Source organism: Anticarsia gemmatalis, chromosome 2, assembly GCF_050436995.1.
Source record: "Anticarsia gemmatalis isolate Benzon Research Colony breed Stoneville strain chromosome 2, ilAntGemm2 primary, whole genome shotgun sequence".
In the NCBI taxonomy this organism is placed as follows: Eukaryota; Metazoa; Arthropoda; class Insecta; order Lepidoptera; family Erebidae; genus Anticarsia; species Anticarsia gemmatalis.
In genome coordinates, this window is record NC_134746.1 from 13,211,233 (window position 1) to 13,234,198 (window position 22,966).

General features: G+C 34.8%; 2 protein-coding genes across 7 annotated transcripts; both read left to right on the forward strand.

The window, feature by feature from the left end:
* Positions 1-191: 191 nt before the first annotated feature.
* On the forward strand, positions 192-8,482 carry exd (PBX homeobox extradenticle). 6 transcript variants are annotated; one of them, XM_076133479.1, is made up of 9 exons: positions 192-634; positions 1,767-1,919; positions 3,656-3,816; positions 4,130-4,230; positions 4,400-4,550; positions 5,110-5,206; positions 5,497-5,562; positions 5,907-6,113; positions 6,332-8,482. In XM_076133479.1, the coding sequence occupies exons 1-8, from the start codon at positions 376-378 to the stop codon at positions 6,086-6,088; spliced, it is 1,170 nt and encodes a 389-aa protein (XP_075989594.1). In that variant the 5' UTR covers positions 192-375; the 3' UTR covers positions 6,089-6,113; positions 6,332-8,482. The 6 variants fall into 6 exon arrangements, with proteins under 6 accessions (XP_075989594.1, XP_075989604.1, XP_075989608.1 ...); XM_076133489.1 differs by having other exon boundaries at positions 5,910-6,113; XM_076133493.1 differs by having other exon boundaries at positions 5,913-6,113.
* A 3,389-nt stretch (positions 8,483-11,871) lies between these two features.
* On the forward strand, positions 11,872-17,265 carry Srx (sulfiredoxin). The gene is made up of 3 exons (XM_076133523.1): positions 11,872-14,044; positions 14,934-15,067; positions 16,667-17,265. Exons 1-3 carry the CDS (start codon positions 13,996-13,998, stop codon positions 16,874-16,876), a joined length of 393 nt encoding a protein of 130 aa, XP_075989638.1. The 5' UTR covers positions 11,872-13,995; the 3' UTR covers positions 16,877-17,265.
* The last annotated feature ends 5,701 nt before the right edge of the window (positions 17,266-22,966 follow it).

The following is a 22,966-nucleotide window of genomic DNA, read 5'->3' on the forward strand; positions in this document are numbered from 1 at the left end:
TACTTCATAACATGTTTATATACTGGCAGCAATAAACATTGAATCCTAGCATCTTCTGCTGTACTGGCAACATTGCCATTTTATATCTCTTTCACACTTTAAATCACTGCGTAAATGATTACGAGATGAAGCGTGATAGGAATAGTTTTAATTATTTGTTTTCTTTTTCAAATATTTCAGATTTGACAGCACAAAGGAGTCGGCCATTTTATTGCTGGTTGGTGAATGGGGGGTGAAGCTGTGGCTTTGGGCCCAGTGTAGCATTGTTGTATTTTTATTGAGTTATTTTTCTAAATATCCGTTTTAACAACGTACAAAACAGTATACGTACTTAGTGTAAGTTTAGGTGTATTTATGTATTGAGCTGGAAGAGCAATGGACGATCCGAATAGGATGATGGCGCACGGCGGCGGGCTCATGGGACCGCAGGGCTACGGCCTAGCTGGCGGCGAAGGAGCGCCAGCCGCGGGCGAAGGCGAAGCGCGCAAGCAAGACATCGGTGAAATATTGCAGCAGATTATGAACATCACGGATCAGAGTCTGGATGAAGCGCAAGCGAGAAAACACACGCTCAATTGTCACAGAATGAAGCCTGCCCTATTTTCAGTGTTGTGTGAAATCAAAGAGAAAACAGGTAAGCGAGGTGACGTTTTTATTTTTGTGTATAGTTCGTTCATGGAGGCTGGAGTACGTCTGTGCGTATTATACATGTAGCGTTATATTTGTATGCAGTAGTTTCTCTATGCGGAATTGATGCGTGAATGTTGGCGATTTTCACTTGCAGGCTGCGGAGATGGAAGAATTCTTCACTCAAAGCATAAATTAAAAGTTACAGTGAAAATATTTATCATCTATCTACTTACATAGCATAGATATTATTTTGGCACCAATGCTGTTATGCAGTAATTTATTATTCATCATTGCTGCTTGTGTATTCTGAATGCTGAACCGTATAATACTTTATTATGTACACAGTTGGTTTTTATTCTAGACAGCTATTTTTTCAAAACCCTGTCTGCTGTTTGAAACATGGTATTATTCCACTATCTAAATGTATTGGGTTTATTAAAGGTATAGATTAGTTGATAGCAGCATTGAATTTGTAAAAATAATTCTTTTTAATCAACAATCTAAACATTTATGTGTTTATTTCTATCAAATAAACAAATTTGATTATAATAGATGGTTGATTATGTTGTTTATGTTTACATAATTACAGATAGTAATTTTAACAAGTTATAAACTGTAGATTACTAACAATTTCTGTTGATAAACAGACAGATTTTGTAGAATAAGTATAGCATAGCATCTTCTTTGCCTTGTTCTTATCCCACATTGGTCTATTTGGTACAACATGCTTTAGTTCATGAAAATATGGTTTCAAGAGATTTAGCTGAGGTTTTTATGATTGGTGGCCTCCCTGACAATAAATTATTGTATAGAGAAGGATCAGTATAGTTATATACACATGAAAAACCTATTGCCTAATAAAAGGTAATTCTCACATAAATGTATTTAAAATGAATATCATCAAGAATATCTACAGGCATTTTAGAGGTGAAACTGCAGCTCTTTAAACAGTAATAATTTTTAAATGACAGTAAAAAAATAAATAAATTACTTTTCAACTTCACCTGACAGACACGTTTTTAATAGACGGAGATATTAAGAAAAAAACATTAATTTGGAAAAAGAAACCTCATATCATGTTTCATTTTATTTAAAGTTTTTAACAATTTTAATAATGTGTTAACAATTGTCAACAGTCCTGTCCCTCCGCAACACGCAAGAGGAGGAGCCTCCAGACCCTCAACTGATGCGTCTGGACAACATGCTGATCGCCGAGGGGGTGGCCGGTCCTGAGAAGGGAGGCGGTGCTGGGGCTGCTGCCTCAGCTTCTGCTGCAGCTGGTGAATGGGGTAAGCTGTTATTACTTATCATATTTTTAGCAGTTATTCACATTACACATACATACAGTATTGACATTGTGAATGGGGAAAAGTGGGTGTATTTCATACATCTGGCTTCCTGGCCTGGCTACCTGCTATATAAAAAGGTGTGATATAATGTACAGTATTCAGTGTTTTCTCAAACCACAGTCAGTTTAATTGCTCAGTAAGTGTGATGAAATTTTAATTAAGAGTTTGATCGTCATAATAAATATAACTATGTAGTAATAAACTTGATGATTCTTAGAAATGTGAGTAAATAACATTTGGCAAAAACATTGTCAAATAAAAATTCTTAAAATATTTGACAAGCATTGTTCCTTAAAACCAGGTATTTCTTAGCACGGAAGCTGAGTTGAATGTTACCAGTGTAAATAGAACAGTTTCTAGTGCAAATGGCAACAGAAACCTAGCACTGAAGTCTGAAGGCCAGGCACATAAATATGATATGTAAATAATAGCATTCTGTCAAGTAAACTACTTGTTAGACATCTGTATACAACATTACTGTCAACATCTATTGTGAAATTCATGGTTTTAACTGTTGGAAACTGCAAGTTCTAAGTGTATGGATGTGTGTGTATTAACATTTTAGGGTTAGATCTGTAGTTATACAATATCAATTGTATGAATATTGAGTTTTTACAAGACTTTTCTGTTATGTTGACACCTCTTGCTAAGGAAAACATAGGGATGATGTATGTATGAAAAAGCTTAAGGATGCAAAAATGCTAACTTTTAACATCTCAAAATTAGTTGAATGATAGCAAGTTAGCAATAGAAATAAAAAGAAAAACAGCAAGCTGAACTGATCTTTGTTTTCAATAAATTGTACTATTCTAATTTAGTGGGATATAACTTGTATTCCACATACTTACAATAAAATACTGCCTACTCTGATATTTATTAACTAACACTTATTTAAACAAACAAAACAAAAATATAACATTCTAGGCAGAAAATAATTACTTTAGAGACTTAATGATATAAAGAGAGGTTTATTAACTTCAGACAGTATTAAATTTAACACCTGTTTAATGTTCAGACTCCTTGCCTATTAAATTAAAGCCAAAAAACGTAAGCAATAAACATGTCTAGAAAAATAATTACATGTATAAGCCATTTGCATAAATAAATGTAATCTTAAGCTCATGAATAAATACATTTTTTTGGTGCTTAAGTAGATAGTTAATGACAAAACGATTTATTTATGTTATAATTAAGTCTGTTTGTGTATGAGATATAACAAAAAGTGTATGTTGCATATTTATACAATAACTTAATAATGTTACTAAGTAGATAGCCTAGTCTTAGATTAGGAGCCAAAATGGCCGCCATGGCTGAAACTGGTTGGATAGATCATCGTCATCATCCACTTCATCATCAGATAGTCTTGAATTGTTTTTGACAAATCTAGTCATCAACCTAAGGAACTTAATCATCTCAGAAATGACTATACATCAAAGGTGGGGGACTACAAAATTAAATATACTGAGAATATACACGACTTCACATAAAGTACACTCTGACAGTCAGTTAATACCAGTATATCATACCACATTCTCAAAGTACTGTTTGTCACATCTAATTTTGTTAGTAACCATAGTAAATACAGCCAAAGGTGAGTTATTAAAGTCACTTGTAAAACTAGCATTCAGTGAGGGGTGAGTTTTTAGCTCTTACTTAAACTAGTATTGAACATTCAGATAACGCGATCGAGCACTCGGACTACCGCGCGAAGCTGGCGCAGATCCGTCAGATCTACCACCAGGAGCTGGACAAGTACGAGAACGCGTGCAACGAGTTCACCACCCACGTCATGAACCTGCTGCGTGAGCAGAGCCGCACTCGACCTATTACACCCAAGGTAAGTTAAGATGATCAAAATGTTTATAATATATGTTGGTAAACTGTTCTTTTGTCAAGCCATAAATGTTAATTTCGGAATCTTTGTGAGTGGGGGAAACTTTATATTGTCAAGATAAAAATACAATTCAGGAATCTTTGGAAATTGTTTCTTCAATAATTATGTACTGTCTACAGAAAGATTTAATTTAAGGTCTGTAACAATAAACATGACACACCAAACTTTATAATTCTTTTTAGCTATCCACCTTCAGATATTTTTTTGGTAGGCATTAAAAAACGTTTGTAGTAAAGTTTCATATAAATTTGTATAGGAAATCGAGCGCATGGTGCAGATCATCCACAAGAAGTTCAGCTCCATCCAGATGCAGTTGAAGCAGTCCACCTGCGAGGCTGTCATGATACTACGCTCACGGTTAGTACACATACATTGACAAACAACTTAAAAACCATAACTAACTATAAATTATTATTTTTTATTCATAATTGGCCTTATATTCAAAATTGAGTAGCTAACAAGACCAGCTCAACTTTGGCCTCTGACATTAAAAAAAAACTATTCCAAAAAAATATGCCGCTTGCAGTTTCCTGGACGCACGTCGAAAGCGTCGCAACTTCAGCAAGCAAGCGTCGGAGATCCTCAACGAGTACTTCTACTCGCATCTGTCCAACCCATACCCGAGTGAGGAGGCGAAAGAGGAATTGGCCAGGAAGTGCGGCATTACCGTCTCTCAGGTAAATGAGTAACAATACTCTTGATATTGCAGTTTTCTCGACGCTCGACGTAAGCGCCGCAACTTTACCAAGCAAGCGTTGGAGCTGTTGAATGAGTACTTCTATTCACATCTCGCGAATCCGTACCCCAGCGAAGAGGTGAAGGAGGAGATGGCCAGAAAGTGCGGGATCACTGTGGCGCAGGTACTAGCACGTACTCGGTAGTGACGTGGCTAGGTTAATACCGTGAGAATACTTCTATGTGTAGATACCGTTAACTCGTTTGTTAGACTTGACATTTGAATACAAGTCTCACTTATCTACGCTACTATTAATCTTTGTGACGTGTTAGTTAGCGGTATACTAATGAAGATGAATTCACGGAAAAAACAAATGGCTACTACATAATGTGATATTTTTTCTTTTTAGATTGTATAATAAAGGAACTGCTTTGACCTTTATTTATAGTAATTACAGAATTATGACAAATTCTTGTGAATACTATGTAGTGGGTTACTGCTTCTATCAAGAGTTAAAAACGATTGGGAACAATCTCGTAATAATATCTTTACTTTTGTAGGTGTCCAATTGGTTCGGCAACAAGCGCATCCGCTACAAGAAGAACATCGGCAAGGCGCAGGAGGAGGCCAACCTGTACGCCGCTAAGAAAGCCGCCGGTAAATGCTCAATCACTAACATACTACCTACTATATCCTGCTTTCTAATATATATCAACTATAATCTTGCTTTTGTTGAAATTCTTTCTGCACTAAAATTAGGGAATTGGAAAACAAATGAAATTTTATTAGTATCCATGCTCTAAACTTTTGGCAAAAATAAACGCCTATGTATTAGCAAGTCCCCTTCCACCCCCAATAACCAGCTATGTTAAAACTACGATATAAGAAGTGGTTGGAACATAGTGTGCTCACACGAGTGAGCTACATCGAGGTACGTTTTTACACAGACTTGCCTTGGGTCGGGGCGGGCCGCGATGCCGGCTCCCCGCCAGCCAGAGCCACGGCATATTACAGTAATGATAGTTATAACTAGTCTTATATTGACCGTTACCGTTCATTATTACATATTAGTTAAACTTATATGATCGAGTAACTTCTGTTGTGTGGGTATCTTTCTTTGTCATTTTAGTATTAACATATTGTTAAATTAAGATTTGACAGACTAATTTGGTAACAATAATAGGGTAAATTTAATCATGAAAAGTCTGATGGTTCAATAAAAAAGTCGATAATTAGTAGTATCATAATCTTTGCAAAGACGTTGTCGGTAAAGTGAAGAACGATAGCCACATAAGAACCCTAGCTCACCCCCGTCGTCGGCACCTAAGCGGCAATAACTCCGCTGTACTTTGTGCAGCAGCAGGCGCCTCGCCGTACTCGATGGGCGCGGCGTCGGGCACGGCCACGCCCATGATGTCGCCGGCGCCCACGCAGGACTCCATGGGCTACTCGCTGCCCGCGCCGGGCTACGACCAGCCGCAGCCGGGCTACGACGGCTCCATGGGCTACGACCCCATGCACCAGGACCTGTCGCCGTAGGCGATCTCGCACGCCCGTAATGCAGGTACGTGACCTTACGTGACGCTGTATATACTCTAAATAATCAGATTTAATTTCTCAATTAATTCGAAAGTATTGTGATGACTTTATAAGGTTGTTCTCACGAATCAACCCAAAACTTAAGTTATACTACAATGTTATTTCAAAAACAGCTTTCATTTTCACAAATGTAAATGAGTACTGTATTGTGATGTAATATAATGCTGTTGTGTATTGTTGCAGGTTGCGGGTACGACACATAATTGTGCAGCTTCCACAGAATTGCCATTTACATTTACTATTATTATGTTAAGTAGAGCAGGTTCTACCTGACGACGGTTACTTACTACTGCGGCGCTCGACGCCTTAGCTCTTAGGACATTGTATACTACACATTATACCTAAACCCTAGACTACATAATCTTAGCGATATTTTTGGACGGACATGTAATTGAAATGTATTTTTATTTGTATTACTTACTATACGACTGGCACCCAGTATTCGTTTTAACATTATATACAATTTTATTTTTTATTATCGATTATTATTATTATATAGTAATTTTATGATGTTTTCAAACGGCAACTATTTTATAGTATTATTATTTACCAGTGACGTTATATTTTTTGTTTTCGGAAAGTAATTATTTGGGCAGTATTAGTAATTTTATATAACAAAAAGTGAAAAAAAAAGTTAAACGATCACACATCGATATGGCGGGGATCTCGTTTCTATACGTTCTAATAATTAACCTTTTACTCTACGGTGGTTATAAATATACGATAGTTGTAAGGTGAAACTAGTGTAATATTATTAATTGTAAGTATTCAGATATTTTGTGCTGCTAGTGTCCTATACGAGGTGCGTCCGTGGTCACACGACACTGAATCGATACTTTTTACTGACTTTACACAAACATTGAAAAATACTTAAAACTAAGGTGTATTACACCATTGACTATTGCATAGTATTGTTATTTTTTATTAAGATCATTATAAATCAAGCCATTTGTTAAATGTGCAGTCACTGCAAATTAGGATAGTAATGCATTATTGCATTTCGTATACGTTTTGTGTATATATAACAATGCACAAAAGCAATCGATATAGTATACGCATGTTACATATTTACACGCGATGACGTCAGATGTTACAGTCCGAAATAAATAATGTACTCGCTCGCCCAATCTTTGCTCTCACGGTAATATTATACACGCATTTTATATTATAATAAAATTAATTGTTGTCTCTGTACAGATAGTGAGGTACTAAATACGAGCACTCGAAATGCACTTAAAATTATGTATACGCAATCAAATATAAATATATTCATATTTTTATATACACTTGTTATTGCCGTCTGAACAGATATCGAGTGAGCGACATTTACAAGCTTATTTTTATATACAAATATGTCAGAAAAGAGTGTCTATTCGAAGTCAGTACGTAGTATAGCGCGGGCGCACGTGTTGTGTGCAATTTTAAATATTTTTATTAGCAATGGTTGTGTTAGTTCGCACACGCAGTTCGGCCCTAACTGATCTAAATGTGGAGTCTTATATCAGTCAATTTTAATCGTTTATTATGTATTCTGTTTATACAGTACCGAACTTGGTGAGGCCCAAGAGTTTCTGAGGTTTAGAACCGTAAAATACATTAAACAAACGGTTCTTTTAACCGAAGTTGTTGACTTGTGACTGCACGTATACTCCAAGGTTAGATGTTCTGGAAAATTGTAACTAGGGTTTTCTTAGTGATGTTCTGGAAATTAGAATTGTGCCCGATAGATGGCAGTCGATTCACCGCCTATTACATGGGACCTAACATAACTAGCGAAATGTGTTAATCCTTCTGGGAACTACAGACGTACATTGTTATGTTAAATACTAGCCTCGGTCCTGCTAACATCGTCGAGCCAGGAGTTGTGAATATCAGAACAAAATATTTAATTATCTTGGTGCTATAATGTTGGTAGCACAATTTTATTTTACGTACTAGCGTAAGTTGAATGTTATTTTATTTCGTCGTACATTTCATCGAAGCAAAACATGATCTTAAACGATTGTAACTTAAAATTAGTTCCACTTAGTGATAGTTTGGATATGAAAAATTGCTAGTATTAAGTTAATGTGTTCTAAAACAAAATATCTGAAACAGTATACGAGATAAAAACGAAATTTAATTGAAATGTTTAACGCTGTGGAACATTGTAATTAGCACCGCGCCGCCACCTAGCGCTCGTTCACAATAAACTATTTATTATAATAAAATATATTATTATGTGGAGCCGCAGAGCCGGGCGGCGGGCGGAGCGGCGCGGGCACACATGTATACGACGACGAGTTCAATGTTATTGCGACCATCAGATTGACTAAATACATTTTTGTGTAGTTATACGAGTTGTTTTATTTCTTTGATAACCTTACCTAACAGACAATACAATTAACACCATTATTATTAGCCGCTACAGTTATAAAGGAATACCGATTTTGAGATCTCACGAATCACACTAGTCTACTCTGAAAATTAAAGCCGTTAAAAAAAAGTAGAAATATATTGACATTAAAGACAGATAAATACATTACATAAATAGGAGAAATTGCACGTGCATTGCGTAAGTGTGCGCGTGGTTTCAGGCCAGACTAAGTATGCATATACAGGGTCTTCTCATAATAGCTGGTAATATTTTGGGAGGTGATACTGCCCATGAATTTGATCACGAATCCGAAAAAAAAAATTTTTTTGGACAACTTATTTTTTTGCTTTTCTGTAGTGTGAGTGAGCGCTCATACACGAACACATAGAAGCGCTCGTCGTTACACGGCCGCCGCTTCGATGTGTGCGACCGCGACCGAGCGCTGTCAGCTGACGCCGCGAGGGGCGGGGACCGCGCGCGGGACGTTCTGTCTTAGTAACAATAATAAATACAAACTGATACTGATTTCCCATAATACTTTCAGTCTTGGATTGGCTAGCAACTACGTGATTAACGTAACTATGCCATTTAAGTTATTGTTAAATTACTAACCTACAGAACGTAGCGTATCGCGAGAGTTTGAATACAGTTGCATCGAACATAGGATTACCATCCCACATTACATACACATAAATTGACGAAATCATAACTACGAATCTCAATTACCTACTTTTAACGGCTGATTACCGAACGACAATACACAAATGATTGATGAATGATGAAATCAAACAAATCAAAAAGGTTACATTACTTACCTAAATAGCGTACGGCGTATCGCCAGAGATTCGTTACAGATGCGTCAAACAAACAACCATGCGACACTACGCACAAACTCACAGAATAAAAAAAAAGTACGAAAATCGTCTAGCTACTGATAACAGCTGACTCAATTTACTGACTGACACTCACATATCGGGATTAAGCACTTGGTTTTACGACACCACCAACACGCACAATAAATTCTTACCAACTGGTTAATTTAAATAATACTACCTATTTTTTAAAATAAAAACATGGCATATTAAATCATGCCGACAAAGGGCGAAATTCAACAGCATAAACACCGACAAAGAGAGCCGATCGTTTGGCGGCGTCGCGCGGTGCGCTTTGTAGTTGTCTTGTCGTGCCGCGCTAGTGATGTTTGTTTCTATTGCTTACATTCAAATGTGGAAATATCGGTAAAAATGCATTACTTTATTATCAAAACAGTAGAAACCATCTGAATGTATTATTTGTACCTACCTAAGATTATCTTTAACATTTACACGCTGCACGCAGGCCAAGAGGACACAGATTTATTGTTGTAATAATACTAGGTATGAATCATAATCGAAAAAAAAAACTTAAAAAATATTCGAGGATATCGATACTGAACCAACGTTTGCTATTTGTTATCTTTATTAAAATAGAAATAATATCTTCTCATTCAATGTTAGTCTCCAGATAGTTTGATTTGAAGTTATTAAGGAAAAATAAATATCAATATTAAATGTAATTAAGTTTTTGGGTCCATCCCTAACTGCCTATTTATTTTATTTTGCTTCATACGTATGTCACAACTTAGTACCTATTAAGGATCGCTTTCGTTCGGACGTCCGCGCGTCCGGTGGAACTTTGTCAATGCGTGAGCTTGTTATTACTGTTATTTCCAAAACCTTTCTGAACTGTGATTTGTTATTGTCGCTCGTGATCATGAGCGTGCGCGGTGTGATACGGTAATTGGTGAATGAACCATGTTTTTGTTTATTTTTGTTAATAATTCGTGTGTTCGTGAAAGTAAATCAGAACGAGGAAGCAAAAAGTGTCGTAAAACGTTAAAAAGATAAAATTAGGTATGTAGTGTCTGATGCCCGTGCGTAATTAATTGTTATCAGTGCGTAAATAAGATTCGCAGTTATGCTTTCTGTAATTTAGATTTAAGTGTTACACGTTGCGTAGGTAAGTAATTTAACAATTACTTTAATTAGACAGTTACGTTAATCATGTAGTTGCTAGCCAATCCAAGACTGAAAGTATTATGGGAAATCAGTATCAGTTTGTATTTATTATTGTTACTAAGACAGAACGTCCCGCGCGCGGTCCCCGCCCCTCGCGGCGTCAGCTGACAGCGCTCGGTCGCGGTCGCACACATCGAAGCGGCGGCCGTGTAACGACGAGCGCTTCTATGTGTTCGTGTATGAGCGCTCACTCACACTACAGAAAAGCAAAAAAATAAGTTGTCCAAAAAAAATTTTTTTTTTCGGATTCGTGATCAGATTCATGGGCAGTATCACCTCCCAAAATATTACCAGCTATTATGAGAAGACCCTATATAAGCATCAATAAAGAAAAAGCCTTGCTGATAGCAATTCCTAGATCCTTTGAATAAGGATAAAGTAAACTCTTTTATTGTTTGTATGTTATCAACTTGAAATACGATTAAAGGACTTCTACCCGTCTCAGTAAAGTCACGACAGAAAGTTTTTAAAACGACATTCGATATTGTGGATTGGGAAATTGTTATTGTTACAATTTTATCAATATTATTTTATTTTAATATCTTAATGGCACTGTCATTTGTTTAATTTCTTTGTTATTAAAACAAAACTGTTTGACCTGGCCGTATTTAAACGTCTTTTGGGACTTGGCAGTATAATAAAGTAGATGATAATTACACACGTATTTGCCTAATTTCTTTAGGGAATAACGAAATAGGCTTACAAACTAAATAACTACTTGTAATTGGTTTACTTTCAGAGTGTTTAATTTAATTCGACTAGAATATTTTAACCAATTTCTTTTAATTAAGGGCTGTTATAACTACATATTGATAAACCTAGGATTTAACAGACTAGGAGTGTGAAATATTTCAGGCTACTAAACTTATTTTAATTCTAGGGTAGCTAGGATTCGTCATAATGTTTCCGATAAATCTAAATCAAGTGACAATACGGAACATTTTAGTTAGAGTAGCCACAGAAAGGTGTACCTACTTACATTATCCTAGAATAACTAACAAGCCACCGGATTCATATGACGCAAAGCAGTTTTAGGAATCCCATACATTCTGAGTATTCTGATACCTCTAAATGTTTTAACGAGCAAAAGCGAACGCAAACGCTCTCTAACATTATAATCCAATCAATCAAAATGTCCTAGGGTTCAATTATTTATTAATAGATTTATTTATTGACAGATAACGCAAGTTCAGGTGTAATCTATGAAATACTACGTTTCATTGTTTGTGTTTATTTTTATCAGAACATAGCTGACCTTGACGCGAGGAGTGAATCAGGTGGTTTGTGTCATCGCGGCTTAGTATGTGTACGTTACGCCAGCAAGAAAGTGTCACCTAGAGTGATATAAGTAAAACGTATAATTAGTGCGCAATCTGCTGTAAATGTGCGCCGCATAAAAAAATTGTGCGTGTTGTAGTTTTGAAAAAAAAACGTAAAAACGATTCCTGCTGGAGTAACGTTGTTCTAGCAAGAAAATTCTAGACGAATTATCGCAGAGATAAAATACATACATGGGCAGAGAGCTTATATTTGTGCAAGTATGTGCGCCATAAATATAATTTGTGCGTCTTCAGGTTTTCGAGATATTGCGTTTCTCGCTGCAGTAACGTTTTGCGAATTCGTGTATCTCTAAGACCATTTTATGTGCGCCTGTAGAATGAACATACACGAATAGCTCTTAATTAGTGCATATTTGTGACATAATTAGATGCCAGATAATATTTATAATTTTCAAGTAATCGCGCTTTATTGAAAACTTAAAAAAATATTGTAGCCCCTAAATGAGAAGACGTATAAGCTCGCTAAAAACTGTATTCGTTCCATCTTGTTGTTTATAATTACCATAAAAAGTTTCAAAACAGAACCTACAAGCGTTAATGAATAATATTACTAAAAGTCGAAACGACGGCATCATAACTTTGACGCCAACAAACAAGAAACTGGCTCAACCTAAGATGTGTAGATGTAAACCAAAAATTAGTGCATTTATCAAATAATATATAGTAAAAATATCCAGCTTCAACTGTTTCGTGTTAAGTAAATATTAATACCAAACCAAAACAGTTATTCAGCGCAGGTTATCCGACCAAATTCGAATGACTACAAAAAAGCGACGGATTCATACGTATCGATGACCTCCTTTATTAAACGTATTACACCTAAACTGTGTTCGTACAGTCACGCTCAAATGTTCGAGAAATTCAAGGTTTCAAGGTCGATGTTTGATTCCCGCGTGTTTTTTTCAAAACACTGAAAGAATCACTTCAGTAAAATAATTGAAAAAGAGAGCTATTATAATAGGCTTTTATTTAGAAAATTTGATCTGTGATTTGTTGCCATAATTACTTTAAGAATCATGATTATGATAATAAAAATAATATTTTTTTAAACCAACAAGCTCTTTGATTTCATATGATCAGAAAGTACATTTAATACCTAGATATACATATATTATATTTTTATTAGGTCATTGTAATAATAATTCCCAACGAACATTTGAGCGTGACTGTACGAACACAGTTTAGGTGTAATACGTTTAATAAAGGAGGTCATCGATACGTATGAATCCGTCGCTTTTTTGTAGTCATTCGAATTTGGTCGGATAACCTGCGCTGAATAACTGTTTTGGTTTGGTATTAATATTTACTTAACACGAAACAGTTGAAGCTGGATATTTTTACTATATATTATTTGATAAATGCACTAATTTTTGGTTTACATCTACACATCTTAGGTTGAGCCAGTTTCTTGTTTGTTGGCGTCAAAGTTATGATGCCGTCGTTTCGACTTTTAGTAATATTATTCATTAACGCTTGTAGGTTCTGTTTTGAAACTTTTTATGGTAATTATAAACAACAAGATGGAACGAATACAGTTTTTAGCGAGCTTATACGTCTTCTCATTTAGGGGCTACAATATTTTTTTAAGTTTTCAATAAAGCGCGATTACTTGAAAATTATAAATATTATCTGGCATCTAATTATGTCACAAATATGCACTAATTAAGAGCTATTCGTGTATGTTCATTCTACAGGCGCACATAAAATGGTCTTAGAGATACACGAATTCGCAAAACGTTACTGCAGCGAGAAACGCAATATCTCGAAAACCTGAAGACGCACAAATTATATTTATGGCGCACATACTTGCACAAATATAAGCTCTCTGCCCATGTATGTATTTTATCTCTGCGATAATTCGTCTAGAATTTTCTTGCTAGAACAACGTTACTCCAGCAGGAATCGTTTTTACGTTTTTTTTTCAAAACTACAACACGCACAATTTTTTTATGCGGCGCACATTTACAGCAGATTGCGCACTAATTATACGTTTTACTTATATCACTCTAGGTGACACTTTCTTGCTGGCGTAACGTACACCTTAGTATCGCGTCAGCTGTCGGACAGAACACTATATTAAAGACAGCTTTTCCTATGTTAAAATCGTTTGTTAACTTAACAACGTCTGTTACGAGCAGAAATTGTAAGTATTTACATTATTTTCTTCTTATTTGTTATAAAATAGATCTATTTTAAAGATTTTTTGGTTAGTTTTTGTTAAAGTTACTTCTAGAAGTGCATAAGGCTGTTGAAAAAAACAGGACATCGTATTAAACACAGTGACAAGCGAATTTCACAATGAATGAACGATATTACAGTTTATAAAATAAGTCATGATTATTTTTAAACAGTGACGCCTTGATTGTGATAACAGACACCATATAAAACTAAGTCTAAACCTTTTGTTTTGGGCAAATATTGGGATGTACTTAATTGAAAATATTCCGGTTTTAGTTTGAGTAACTCAAGGAAAATGTAATTTTCTTTCAAATAGAATCTTAGTTGTTTAGACTAATAGTAAGGAAGAATTTAGAGTCGAACTGACCTTCATTGATTGACTGTCAACATTTCTAACAAATGAACCATTGCCGCCTTACCTTCGAAATTGTCGGCGCATAATTACATGATTAGATTAGTAGATAAGGCGCTGATTATATCTTAAATATGTAATATTGTACCTACAAGTAAATAGAAATTAAGTAGGTAATTTGTAATATTACTTTAGGCAATTTATGGACTAATTATGAATTTCAAGGAAGTTTAATTTGTAAAAGGTAAACGTATGATATCCACGAGTTGCCAAGGATTTTTAAGTCTCGACACAGTAATATTTATTCTGCTAAGTTATGGCACAGGTTCATCTCATTCTAATTTAATAGAAACACGCCCCGTTACTTAAAAGAGAAACGCCAAAAGCGTTTACATTACACTAATTAACTTACTGATAAACAGGTCTTGATAAAATGCAAATTCACTTGCCATTAAAATAAAAGCATTACAGTATTGGGGTCAATAACTTCGTTGTTTACCAGTGGCAGTCAGGATGGCCAGTGTTCACAGCGCATGGAAGGACGAGGTGCATGACGTGCCGATGTCCGTCATCATCAGGCCCTTCATGCCTGAACTTGATGAGAAGAAGGTGCTCTCACTCATCGAGACTATTCAGGTATGATGTTTATTTCTTTTTGATAGATTATTATTCTTGTACCTACTGCAGGATGATATTATACACTAAATTCTGATTAAACCCCTATTATTTATTCTCTTTACAATTACCTCGGTTAGTTTAAAGATATAAGTCTTTTTAAAGACTTTTTACCCCTAACAATTTTACTTGTAGCCTGTGGATAATGCATGCTAGTAGGTATATACCTACCTACTCTTTTTTGTGTGAAAAAATATGACCTACTAAACCTACAGAATATTTACGCTGTAGGTCGTAAAATCAATGTCTTATTACAAATCTGGGTTCGAAACGGACTCATATTTGCATTGAATATAAAAATAAAAAATGCACACTGTTAATCGATCGTTTATTGACCTATATGGCAAGGCAAACGAACGCGACGTACCTGGACGACCTTTTCTCACTTGTTTACATTGCAAGTATGTCCGAGTTTACGCTTAATTTATACATATTCAATTGATATTTATACAAGGCTATATATAGCTTATTTAAGCGGCTAGGTTGCCTAGGTCGTTGCCAGCGTTCCTATGTCCTGTGTTGCACCTATTTGACCTAAATGGTTAAGGAATTCGACTGCTAACACTAAGAATTTTAGCAGGGTTATTTTAATGTCTATTCTTATGCAAATTAAACTTGATAAGGTCTGTGTTTATGAAGAGGTTCGTATGTATCATTGTGATTTTTTTTATACCTTAGCATTTTTTGCGTTATGTTTAAGGTGAATAAGGTCAAAGTAATTTGTCATAAAAATTATCTAGGCTAGAGGTTAACTGAAAATCGATAAAATTACTATCTTAATGAACGTGTTTGCGAATGAAATTGGGCGTAACCATAACATGTTTGATTACTTAAATTGCTTTGGTAGTCGATAAATTATTTAGTTACTTACTTGTGTGTCATCTGCTATTCACAAGGCAGTTGCGACAGCGGCAAAATCCATATATTCACATGAAAAGGTTCTAACACTCGTCGATAACCAGCTTACGAATTTCACATTATTGTATGTTGAATCGGCGAATCAAAGATTCTTACTGCCGATTTAATTTGAAATTCTGACAAACTGACAAAAAATAATTAATTTGAGGGTAAATATAAATATTTCGTGCTAACAAAATTAGGGCGCTCATTCAATTCTCATACAAATTGGTATCGAATTCGATACGAACTTTTCGCAAGCTTTCGTGGTAGAGCTACAAGTACGCTCACTTCAACCCAGGTAGGGGTGAAATGTCTAAGACCAAGTCTCGATTTTCGAATATCTCGGTTCAAGAGGCCGTCTCTAACGAGGGTTCAGGTGTTGGGTATCGAACCGACTTTCAGTGCTGTAATGTTGCCAGTTATTTCTAATGTATCTGTAAAGAAGCAATCTACTACTTCTCGTCCTATACATAAATCTATTATAATTATGAGCCCATATCGTCCCACCGCTGGGCAAGGGCCTCTCCTATAGCTTTCTACTGCAAACCATCTCCAGCGGTCTGAATCGAATTTCGAGTTGTAGACACATTGACACACAAGCTATTATAATTAATTATTAATCCAACTTAAAAATTCATTATTTGTCTGGTGTTCTTTCAGAATGAAGGAGAGATCGACAAAGTCCCTCCGATAGACATCCTATGGATCAAGGGTTCAGAAGGCGGGGACTACTACTACAGCTTCGGCGGCTGCCACAGGTACGCGGCCTACAAGCGACTCAACCTACCCACCATACCTGCCAAACTTATCAGATCTACGGTCACCGATCTTAGGACTTACTTGGGCAGCAGTACACCGGACTTGAAGTAATAAATAATAGTCCATAAGGTAATTTGTAAGTATAGTTTTATAAGGACTGATTTCTCCATCATCATAATATTACCATAGATATATGTCATAAAGAGAATGTATGAAAAAAATATTACTTAAACAAATACATAAGTGTAAATAGAAAAACCACTCACAGATGTAAATGACATCTATAAGTTTGATGAGTTTTTGTACCTTTTGCTTTTAACAATTTTTGACTCAAAGGTACTGTAAATAGGACCAGCATTTTTTAGATATTATTTTATATATAGCAAAACAAACAGTTCGTTTTCTGTATGTCTTAAATGATTACCCTCTATTCGTACTTGTTATAATTATAAAGATAACATAATTTATAAACGATAAGTAAGAAATAAAACATTTTGTATCTCCAATAGTGTATTTATTGAGTCTTACCTAACTACAGAACAATGGATATGCCGTCTCTGTATATTTACAAACATGAAGGTAAATAATATCAAAATACACGTGTACAGTCGACAGAGGGCGCTCGTCGCCGGGAACAGAATGAACACAAAACAATTGTAGCACCAACATCCATACATACAGACATATAACACAACATTTGCTATTACAACTAATATAAATTATACATTCATTATATTCGGAATACAGTGATAAAATATTACCAAAATTTATTTTTTTGGAAGAAGCGTTTGTAGTTTTCTCATTACAAAATTAAAACGAAATCATTTCATACAAATCATTACGTCAAATTGAAATAGACATTTATACGGAAACTGCATATTTTACCTTTGTGAAAGACACCAATATATAGAATTATCACTGTTTATTACAAAGCATTTCACATTTAGACTCGAAAACTTTTCACTATCAAGAATAATAAACGAGTAGCTTGCACTGCATAACTGCTTAATAAAGTCGGACCTACAAAAAAAAATACTTTCTTCAGTCACAGTTTAAAACGCAAAGATCGGAATAAATATGTTCTCTTGTGCAACTTTTGCGCATTCTTTGCGCGTACGTTTTACATGCACACATTGCACACTCAGGTGCACGTATACCTACGCTAAGATCGTGTGTAAAACTGATAGTCGAAAATCAATGGGACTTTTATAAATCGTGCAAATTGTTTCTCTTTAATCGAGAAATTATACATACATAAAATCACGCCTTCTTATGGAAGGTAAACAGGAAAACTATTTATTTACTTACACAAAAGCAAGACATGTAGATCCGACTTTATTTCTCACAAAAAGGTAGTAATTTATAACAATTACAAGCAGTATTGAATCATTTTGAGACTAATTCATTTTGTGACATAGTACTTAATATAAAAATGTAAATACTATTAACGTTCTTTGCATACGAAATGTATCGCACCGTGCAAGCGTCTGCGTGCTAAACATAATATTACAGTTTTGGTTAACATAAGATAACTGAATATACATACAATAATGACTATGCTTGTATTCAGTAAATGACACATCGATATATTTATGTACAGAGAATAATACACATGTCACTAAATGTCGTATAGAGGACGAACTTGGAACAATTTCGACAAAACGTGAAAATATGTATTCATGAATAAGTTGGGCAGACTAACCCCTTTCGGATAAGTTACGGATAGTTTAATTTATAGCTATATTTAGCTAAGTAATACCTCTGGAAGGCTGTGAACAAGGCAATTTTAATAAACCATTTATTGATCACTAGTAGTTCTTGAGATTAGCGCGTTCAAACAAACAAACTCTTCAGCTTTATAATATAAGTATAGATAAACAATCAATTTCTAAAAGGGCTAATGTCTAATGTCTCTGAAATGGGAGATGTGCCCTTTCTATAATGAGTCGATAATTATAATTATTGTTATCTGCTAACTTCATAATATCCCTTAAAATCTATACGATATTTAGTGACATGTTAGAACTATGTAATTTAGCTAGTCAGTAATAATAACCAGAGATCATATATGCGGCGTATATTGTTGTATTTTGGCACTGTAAATAATATAATTAGCGGGTATTGGGAGTTACAGCTTGTTTAATGAACATGACTTGCGAATTAAAAAACACACGTATACGAAGTTATACGTCATAACGGTATATGTACGTATACGGGTACAAGGTAAAAGTGCCACACTGTATAATAATATGGCTTAACCACATGGTTTCGTTGGTTTTCTGTTAAAATTACAATTTACCTAGCACACTGTATAACGTATTTACACGATTCTACTGGCTTTTGTTAATTATTTCGTAAGACCAATTTAAAGTTTTCTAGAAAATCATCATTGCATTATAATCTGCTAGAAAATGATGAATTATTATACATAAATCAACGAGTAGTATACGCAAGACCAAGTTATAATTTTTTTAGCTTCTAACTCCCAATATAAATAAAATGAGCTCTACATTAAAATGATAGCAAATATTTACTATTTCGACCTATCTACCACTGCTTACACCCCGGCTGTCCAACTGAATAGAAAAAATATATATCTGTCAATTTACAACAACCATAACTTTATTCTTCTATGTTTCATATATCTTTTATATATTTTTTATTTTTACATAACAACGTCCGGGACCCTGTCGCCATGGACAAGTAACTATTTTTTTTTAATATTCATAATTCATAGACAATATCTTCCTTCACAACGTTTTCATAAAGCAGTGTTTACGTGGTTATATGATATTATTAATGATTTATTCAAGCGTATATATTTAAAATGTATTTTTAAGTGGCACTAGTGTTTATAAGATACATTTAAATTCATTTAAAATTTACATTTAAATATAATTTTTATTATGACGAAGATGGAAGTGGCTTCAACATTTTCAAATGTAATTTATATTTTCTAATTAACATTATGTAAACTGTAAATTTTGTTTTAATAAAAATATCTAATTACTGATTTATTGCTTGTGAACACTTTATATTACAAAGCCAACGAGAATATTTTTAAGGAGAGCCACTTCCAACTGTTTAACAATTTTTTCAGTTCTCCTACACATAAGGGTCGAAGTGCAATACTTGATATTGCAATATATGTTCCTTATGCTGAAGGTATAGGAGTGAATATAATGTACTTAGTAAGTAATATATTACACTGTGGAAGGATAACACTCGCGGTGCACATCAACCTTGTGGCCCTACGAACTATATTGGTATTTATACAACAATAAGTTAACGATATTTACAATAGCTGCTTATTTCGATGGTTTTTTATATTAAAGGGGAAACATTTAGAGTTTGAAGGATTTGTAGAACATTATTATATAATAATATGTTATAAGATTACACAAATCGATAGCAATTTGAAAAGGTCACATGTCTATGTTTATGTTATGCGAGATAAGACCTTTTCGAAATTGAATTGTTCTTTTTGCCTACAATCTTTACCGTACTTTATTTCTCGAACAAATTACCTGCAGCATTCCAAAGTCTTTATTCCTCAAGTAATAAGGTTTAATATTGCATAACTGTCAGTCAGTAGAAAGAACTTTGACACTAATCCATAGTTATTTAGATGTACAGAGGACTAGAGATGAAAACATTTACAACCACGCCTTGTTTGCAAAAGGGGGTAGGCAGAGAACAAAGAACATTACGTAAATATTGTTGCATACTTTTATAGGTACACTTATTATAGCTTTTTCATATATTTATTTATTTAACGTGGTAATATTATTTGCATTATCTTGCATTTGGAAGTAGAATCGAAGCGTACATTTTCTATTTAAAATTGGTTTAAAGAGAGTTAGAATGTAAAGCTCGAAGAGTTTTATAATTAATTTGTAATGTTCATGATATGTGGATGACATTTGGAAGCATCGTGTTGAGGAGAATATTATTTCTAAAAATAAATATTTTTAAATTACAGGGGAAGACAAAATGATACTGTGCATTTGTATTAATATAAGGTCGGGGAAAAAGTCTTTTCGCATTATAGTATGTATGAAATTGTAATGAAATCTCTTTGGCTTCAAGAATCACAAATGAGTACACGGTTCATTGGGTTTCTTTCAGTGAGCTCGTGAGGTACCCAAATATCGGGCTTTTTTGTGTAGAGAAAAGATTTTATTACAAGTTTATATAATGCGAAAAGACTTTTTCCCCGACCTAATTATATATTTTAGTAAGGAGGAGACTTTTACCCAGTGGTAGTACAGTGATAAATGGAGGACCTGTTTCAAGGCTCATGGATAAGTCTCGGATAACCTACCCTACAGATAAAGTGACAGCAAATGTGTGAAGAAAATAACAATCCACTTGATAAGCTAACCGGTACTTATTCAGAAGTGGTGGTTTTTTATAAAGTATTTGTTTTATTATTATTTTGTGACAAGGACACTATAAGCTGGGCTTCAAATGCGATAGAATCGGAGCGTACGGACCGTAAGGCTCGTTTTTTTCGTACCACGACCACACCACGACGCACGAAAAAATGTGGTCGGGACTTGCTAGTATGAAACAAGTGGTTCATAACGGCGGCAAAATATGGTACGTAAGAATTGTATTTCATTCCAATAGGAAAATATGCACCCGACTACGTGTTGTCGTTGTGGTGTGGATGTGGTTGTCGCGTAGCTGTGGTACGTTTGAAATAGCGGAGTATTCGTTGCTTTGTATTCATTTCTATGGTACTGCGTCCACTGTAGCGGCATTTCGGTGTCGGAAATCAATACAAAGTGACAGATCCTTCCGTTCCGATTTCAGCAGTGGATGCGCAGCTTTAAAATTGCACGAGTGTAAAGATAAAATAATACTATGTTCTGGAATGTAGATAGAACTGAGACATTGAGGTATATGTATTGGCATTGAGAGACAATAGGCAGTAGAGGGAATTAGCTACTAAAATATCTTGCATTTTGACAACACAATTATTTAGAGTTTATTGCACACATAGGACCAGCGTTTCCATTATACAAGTTATTAGACTGACCTTTAATATGCAATACGGCAGTCTGAAATCATGCTTTTTGATAGTTAAAATGTATCATTTATACAAGAGAAAAGGTACATTTTATATGTTGTTGCTGCAATAGATAGGTTGTAAAATATAAACTAGCGATGTGATTCGTTTGCGGGCATAGACGTGTGCCTTCTTGCATAATGGAAATGGAAAATACAAGTAAAATACACAATATTAATATAGATGAAAAGTTTCATACTTGATTGTTTCTCTCTATAATATTGTTATTATTTTATAAAGCTCATCTTACATACGATTTATGTGTAAGTTATTGCATTGCCCTATGGGAAAAGAGGTATTTGCAAATTGCACCTGCCACCAAATAATGTTCACTCTCTTGCATGTTTGTAATCTAATAATAATCTTAAGTGGGTGATACACGTGCGGGTAAGTACGCGGATTCGCGGCTCGACGATCTTCTCCACCTGTATTCGTATAACTTAAAAACACTTTAAAGTATTTGTTTTGAAGGTGACACACAGGCGAGAAGGTCGTCGAGCCAAAAATCCGGGTACTTATTCGTACGTGTATCACCCACTTAAGTGTTTTGAATAGTTAAAACAAACCCAGCAAGTCTATGACATAGCATGTTATTTAGGGAGTGTCAGTGATGTAGTGAAAAAGACAAAAATTCGAGACGATTCACATCTTTGCAATTTCTTGCCTTTAACTTTATTTGGTGGCTGGTGCGTTGTAAAGTACGCCAATATAAGAAACGCTAAGCTACATGAAAGTTAGTTTGGCACTTCATCTCACTATGTGACGAGGTCGAGTCATTCTGAAATGTTTGTATAAATAAATGCTACAAGATTTGTATTATGAAAGCGTGGTTAGACACGAGAGAGCTTAATTACTTCGAGAGCTAAAGTAAAACAGAACTGCGATCATAACTATTTGCGCTTATGTCGTTTAATTGTTATCGAGAATATAGGTAATTAAATAGGGTCTTTAGAACAAAAAGATCACCTTTGTAGTGTCTTAAACGGAGACAAGGTGGGTTCTAAATAGGCTCGCAAGGTGTTTTATAAATAAGCACGCACAAAACTGTTTATCCTGTTATTATTTAGTTGCAGTCTCTTACCCAAGTAAGACATTTAAACAATTCACCAGGATCAGCATAAAATAAG